Raw genomic sequence first — 7,065 nt, 5'->3', positions numbered from 1 at the left:
AAATATTAAGTGCATGTTTTGTGTGTTTGTTTGTTTTCTTTCTACTGCTGGTCTTGCTGATGTCCGTGCACCGACTGATTCTTATGGAACTCCAAGTGGGTGAGCTGGTGTTTTTTTCTACTGTGTATGCTCATATGTATATGCTGATATGTGAATGCTCATATTATATGTATATATATATATATATATATATATATATATATATTTATATATATTCTGATATGTGTATGTGTGAAGCCCTGGACTAGTCAGGTCGTCCCAGGTAGTCCCAAGCACACACACACCCTCCCTAAAAACGTGACAGCAGCCAAACTTCAAACCCTTGTCACCACCCTCCAGGTTTGATGTCCACACCAGGGGGCAGAGCCAGGTGGTTGGCTCCACCCACCAAGGAGTTCACAGGCCTGGAGGTGGGAAAAAGACACAAGTGCAGTGTGCAGGAGTCTAGTCTTGACAGTGAAGGAGAGAGGTCGAGTTCAAGGGCAGAGCTGTTACCAGGCCTGCCAATAGTCTACTCAGGTGTCTGGGTCGGAGGCCAGTCACCTCTGGCAAGGAGGCAGACGGTAGTGGCCGCCTGCAGGAGCTGGGATTACAGCCGGTGGAACCGTAGGGACCGGGGTCAGGCGGTGGCCCGCCGGTACCGAACCGGGGAACCAATTGGAAACTGGAGCACCAGGAGGGGTACTCAGACCCAGTACGAAGCCCCGAACCGACAGGGCCGAGTCAAATCAACTGATTGAGGACTGGACTTAAGGACCTTTCCCACACAAGACCCGTTAGAAGACAACAGCCCAACCATACAGGGTAAAGCCATCGCCAAGGCATAGAGACCCAAGGGGCCAGCGTCTGCGGGAAAACAGGGCTCTTCCGACACCCAGCAAGCCGAGGAGCAGACTACCATTGCTTAGGCATAGGAGCCAAACACTCACACAAAGAGGTGCAGGAGAAAGGCAGAAACCACCGACCTGTTAAGGGAGAAGCTGCAGCCGGCTGCGGGCCCCGTTCATTATCCCGTTTGGTTTACCAGAGACTCCAGTGTATTGTGTCATAGTGACTACACCAGTGCCTTCGGGCCGCGCAAAGTGCCGCACCGCACCAGCATCCAGCACGCGCCTGTCCCCAGGCCTCAGCACCTCCCTCAGGCCCCCGGGACCATCACTCCCCTACCCACGGAGGGGTCAACACCAAGATGCGCAACACCGTCCCCGGGAAGCCTAGTTAATGGCAGTGCTGGTGTCCATCCATTCACCACAACCCGTGGGTGGCGTCACGAACTTACATCCCTTCCAAACCACTGAGGCCCCGGCCGTGGAACTCCCCACCGAGGTCCCTGCGTGTAGCGCCAACCCCCTTGCAGAGCGACGTGACCCCCGGGTCTGTGAGGAGCTCGAGCCACCCACCGTACGAGCACGGATCCGAGCGGCTCGACGGTCGCAGCCGAACCCGCGGGGCTGTACATATGCTATGTGAATGCTAATAAATAATTGAGCTCTTTGCTATAAATTGTAAGGAATTTTAGGCGTCAGTTAGGGCTTTGTGCATTTACATCACTAATAATATAATGATATTCATGTAATACACAGCTGAGCATTATCCTATATATCATAGACACCAGTAGGTGAATTATCTGCTTTATAGAAACTTGTTATGAGACAGCACAATTAAATAACAATGCCACTTATTGATTGGATTCCCTAAAGCAGATAAAAGGCTAAAACATAACCTTTAATATCAAAGTTATTAAAAAACCTATAATAGGTTGAAGTAACCAAAAGCATCTCCAGCCCCTAACATAACACGTCAGGCAAGAGTTTCACACCACATATAGTAGTAACAGCTCAGAGATGCCACTAGTATAACAAACAAACAACAAACAAAACAAAATGTGTTTCCAAGTGCTAAAAGGACAGTGGTCCTATCTAGATACACAACAAAATAGAAAAACACAATCTACATAAATCATACAGATTGTTGACAGCGGTCAACAGTTCAAATGCACCCAGTATAGTAGTAGTACAATTGATATATACAAAATGGAATCTCACAGAATGGGTGGTATGCAGGGTGAATCAGTCTCTCCCTCCTATAGGTCTTGACGTTGCCATGGCGTCACTGACCCTATTTCTCACTGGGAAATCACCTTATAGTGTCACCCCAAACTTCCGCCCTAGCAAGGGCAGACCACAGCTAGCTATTCTGGACCCCCTGTGCTCTCCCTAATATCACCCGACGCGTTTCGTCATTCCAGACTCATCAGCGGATATCGTCCTACAAAGGGGCAGAGGTCCTGCATCCCAGCTCACAGATTGTTTGTGATTTATGTATATTGTGTTTTTCTATTTTGTTGTGTATCTAGATAGGACCACTGCCTTTGTAGCACTTGGAAACACATTTTATTTTTTTGTTTGGTTTGTTTGTTGTTTGTTTGTTATACTAGTGGCATCTCTGAGCTGTTACTGCTATATGTGGTGTGAAACTCATGCCTGACGTGTTATGCTAGGGGCTGGAGATGCTTTTGGTTACTTCGACCTATTATAGGTTTTTTAATAACTTTGATATTAAAGGTTATGTTTTAGGCTCTTATCTGCTTTAAGCTTTATATAAACTTGGGGCCAGCTTTTATTGAAATATTTTATTTCCTATACATAGATTATATATTAGTGCACGTATTACAACCCTGTTCCCATATTCAGCAGTTTTCAGCAAGCAGCATGGAAGCCAACTGCCATGATATCACATAGCTCTGATCAGGACTGAGAGTTCACTCACCAGTGATGCCATAATGGCCTTCTAGAATGTCCTCAGGATATGGAATCACTGAGCACTGATATCAGCGCCATTTTGTCATCTGACTATTTCAGAGACATATCTTTGGTTTTGAGAAAAGAAACTAGTTTGTTTTGCATTTCTAGTGTTTTGTTCTTTTGCTTATTTTTAATTATTGATTTTTTACCATAACATCTGTGCTATCAGAGAAATTAGTTCTTTGATATCTTATCATCCCGACCTCCTCTAACCAGGACATGGGTTCCCGAGAGCTGAGGCGGCTGATTGAGGACAATGAAGCATGGCTGACATGCCCTGAAAACCAACGTAAGTGAAATATGTGAGGGGAAAAGAAAATATTCCCCAATATCTGAGCTTTTCTGGAGGAGTTATCCCTGGGGTTTGCTGAATTTTTAGTTTTTATTTTCCCTCTGGAGTGGTGTTTCTAATCTAAGGTACCTGCTCCCAGGCTTATACTCACCATCCGACAGTTTCATCTTTTATCTGCAGTGCCGCCATTGGTCTCAGGTAGTTTAGAACCTGACAGATCGCTCCAGTATTTTATGGAACAAGCCAGAGCTCACCGTTCAATGCAAATCTATGAGAGCCTTCTTCTGGCTCCCATAGACTTGCATTGAGAACTTGTGATGTAACTTCTCACTTCTGGCAGTCCAAGGACTAGAGCAGCAGAGATATAAGGTGAAAATGCCAGAGAGTGAGTATAAAATCGGGGGTAGAGACTGGAGTGGTGTAGTTCCAACCCTGTCATGTAATGTGAACAGAAAAGGGATGCACTGAGCAGGGTGACATCCCCTGAAGAACCAACATTTTGCAGACGTCAAACGTGGGGTCTGTAGCTTCCCCCTTCCATTCATTATATTCTGGATAATACTTAAAGGGTCATATGCCTTTATTTTTTTAATCTGCTACTCTATTATGTCACTGAATTTATTTTTTTTGCTTTTCATGATCTTTTTGATTTCCATTATCAGGCTATTTTTACTATATACTTTTGCCATTCTTTATTGTATTGCCCTTGGATAGTTTTGATGGAGATAGCTTATACATTTGTATCTCTCTGTGGAGATTGTGTCTCTACAAGAACTCTTGTATTTTTGCTTTTTAATTGGTTTTACATTTTGCCTGCTTATGTCATGGAATAAAGCTTTGTAAATGTAGTTTTCAGTATTCTACGTGATTATTCTTGTATACAGACACTGGTGCTTTTGTTATATCTATAATTTTTCTTCTTGTTCCCTATACTGTTTTTTCTCTTGGCATTTAGCAGTTTGGGTGGTGCAGGTCCACATTCTGCACTGAGCAGGTTACTCATGACCATAGTGGACACAATCTTTGTTTTGCTTTTACACATCCGGTTTTTGCTGAGCGGCACAATACGGCGCTTTGCAGAAAAAACACAACCGTTTTTTTTGCCGCCGGTTGCGTTTTTCCCGCATAGACTTGCATTAGCGCCGTGTTGTGCCGCATGGCCTTGCATTGCGTCCGTTTTTTGCCGGATACGGCATATTTAGCCCATGCGGCGGCCGGATGGAATGTTGCCTGGCACGTTTTTTGGGCGGCGAAAAAAACGCATTGCGCTGGATATGGCACGATTTACAATGCAAGCCTAGGACGCCCTGCGGCAAAAAACGCATCCGGCCGCCGGATGCGTTTTTTTGAACTGCGCATGCTCAGTATCAAGCCGCAGCCATCAAAAATGGACGGGCCGCATGGGAAAACTTATGCAATGGATCCGTTTTTTTCGCTGCATCCGTTGCATAGGTTTTTGAGCCGGATTGTGCCGCTCAGCAAAAACCGGATGTGTGAAAGCAGCCTTAGAGGTCCCCTTTCTGTAAACCCCATAGTAGCAGCAGGGACCACCCAAGTGTCCAAAATGTTTATAGTTTAATGTCTTCATAGGTCAGGCAAGAATTGTCCACAGACTAAGATCTTCTGAAAATCATCAGAGAAGACATTCAACTAATCATGGACAAGAGAGTGTCAGTAATGCTATCATTGAAAGAAGGAGACAGACGAGAGCTCCTCCACAGCATAGGAGACAAGACAGAGCTCCTGCACAGCATAGGAGACAGGCCAGAACTCCTCCACAGCATAGGAGACAGGCCAGAACTCCTTCACAGCATAGGAGACAGGACAGAGCTCCTCCACAGCATAGGAGACAGGAGACGAGTAGTGAAAGGAGCAGGTCCCCACTACGTCATGTCCCTATGGAATCCCCAGAATCCTCAAGAGCTACAGGAGAATCCCCAGAATCCTCAAGAGCTACAGGAGACAGCAGCTGTGATAACTCTTTAGGTAACACTAATGCATTCACTTTCCAACCACCATGTTCCAGCCCACAGAGCCGCACACCAAGCAGGCTGGTTCCAGCTCCAGGAAGAACAATGGGAGAGAGCAGCAGAGGTGATGGCAGTCAAGTCAGTGGATCTCCAACAGCTGAATTTATATTATTTAGTCCACCATATCGAATCCCACTGAACCGCAGACTGAGGAACATTTCCTCTCCAGACACAACACCCAGAGAAAGTGGCTCCAATAACCATCAGTTTGAATTTAGACCACCAAATCCAGTTCCATACAGTGGCATACTCAGGCAGTTTACAGCTGTTAATTATCATCGATATATGTTCCTTCAGATGCACGGAATAGATGTCATGAGACAAACAATGCAAGAGATGCAACCACCCACACCACCTGCAGAAAATCTTGCGTTTCAGGAAACATGGCAACCTCAGCCCTACAGAAGAACTCTGCAAAGTGACACTTTCCAAACCAGAAAAATGTCACCTCAGGAGGACACTGGGTCATGTGTTATTTGTTTAACAGAATTTGAGATTGGAGAGAACATCACAGAGCTCCAGTGCAAGCACATATTCCATCAGTCTTGCATTGTGACCTGGCTCCAGTCCAATCCTAGTTGTCCTTTGTGTCGTAAAACTGCTTGTTAACCAAGCGTTAACATGCAGTTTTTACTGCCATAGGGCATCTCTAGTACTGAGAACATTAGGACATACACAGCAATAGGTAGGCTATGTCATGTACAGGCACTAGAGAGGCTGAAGCATGCACAGCACTGAGGAGGTTGAAGCATGCACAGCACTGAGAAGGCTGAGGCAAATACAGCACTGATGATGCAAGAGCAATTATTGCACTGAGAAGGCTGGTGCACATACAGCTCTGGTACAGCACTTGGGAGGCTGGGGAAAACCTAGCACTAAGGAGGCTGTGGCCAATAGAGCACTGAAGAGGGTGGGGTATATACATGACTGGGGATACTGGGGCATACACAGCACTGGGAAGGCTGGGGCAAAACAGCAATAGTGAGGCTAAAGCGTACAACAGCACTGAGGACACTGGGGCATATACAGCTCCTGGGAAACTGGAGCATATACACTGCAGCATATACAGCACTGAGGAAGACTGGGATATATATCGCACTGAAGATGATGAGTCATATACATCACTGGGAATGATGAGGAACATACAGCATTGGGAAGGCTGCAGCAAATAAAGCAATTGGGAGGCTGAGGCAAATACACACTTAGGAGTCTGAGAAAATACACTCTGGGTAGGCTGTGGCAAAAACAGCATTGGGGAGGCTTCTGCGGATACACCTTAAGCTCCTCAACACCTGCTACAGAATTACATTCCCATCAAGAGAATTTGCTGGATTTTTTTTGAGCTGAATTCACCCAAAAACATTTTAGTTTCACAGTTATTTGAGAAATCTCCCTTTATCACAGTCCAGAGCCTCATCTTCCTCGGTCAATTACATCAGTCACCTTCCGTCTGTGAACAGTGCCTTTGGACTGATGTGTAATCCAATTTGGTTACAGCCAGGAGTGATAAAGTAATAAACCGTGCTAGTTTCCATCTATTATCACAATATTTCTAATAAATAAATGCCATTCACCATCTTTACGTCTCGCTCTTACTTTTTACTGTACATAACTGTGCTACATAATGATAGGAGTATACAGGGTTGGACTGGGGTGTGACGGGCCTACCAGTGAAATTGCCTCTAGGGGCCCACACTATGGCTGCCATAAACGTTTTCATTACTTGTTCATTTTCGACTTCTCTCAGTATAACATGCGCCTTTCTGCAAACTATACAGAGTGCAGAGACTTGTCCTGTGCCCTGCATTTTTATTTTTACATACACAGAATTTATACTGAGGCCCCTAATGTAATATCATCACATATAGAGACCCCCTGAAGAGTAATTACATATAGCCTAAGATAATAACACTGACACTGAGGGTACAAGATACTGACA

The 7,065-nt window shown here is 45.2% G+C and overlaps 1 protein-coding gene across 1 annotated transcript; it reads left to right on the top strand.

Annotated features, from left to right (window-relative positions):
• Positions 1 to 2,853: 2,853 nt before the first annotated feature.
• Positions 2,854 to 6,695, top strand: LOC142295299 (uncharacterized). The gene is made up of 2 exons (XM_075338413.1): positions 2,854 to 3,093; positions 4,687 to 6,695. Exons 1-2 carry the CDS (start codon positions 3,024 to 3,026, stop codon positions 5,733 to 5,735), a joined length of 1,119 nt encoding a protein of 372 aa, XP_075194528.1. The 5' UTR covers positions 2,854 to 3,023; the 3' UTR covers positions 5,736 to 6,695.
• The last annotated feature ends 370 nt before the right edge of the window (positions 6,696 to 7,065 follow it).

Source organism: Anomaloglossus baeobatrachus, chromosome 3 (assembly GCF_048569485.1).
Source record: "Anomaloglossus baeobatrachus isolate aAnoBae1 chromosome 3, aAnoBae1.hap1, whole genome shotgun sequence".
NCBI lineage: Eukaryota > Metazoa > Chordata > Amphibia > Anura > Aromobatidae > Anomaloglossus > Anomaloglossus baeobatrachus.
This window is presented reverse-complemented; position numbering and strand designations above follow the sequence as displayed.

Bases quoted from the DNA above. Each gene is read 5' to 3' on its own strand.
- LOC142295299 (XM_075338413.1), top strand. From the start codon at position 3,024: ATGGGTTCCCGAGAGCTGAGGCGGCTGATTGAGGACAATGAAGCATGG. The intron at 3,094-4,686 runs GTAAGTGAAATA...ATGTCTTCATAG, and splicing joins GACATGCCCTGAAAACCAAC to GTCAGGCAAGAATTGTCCAC.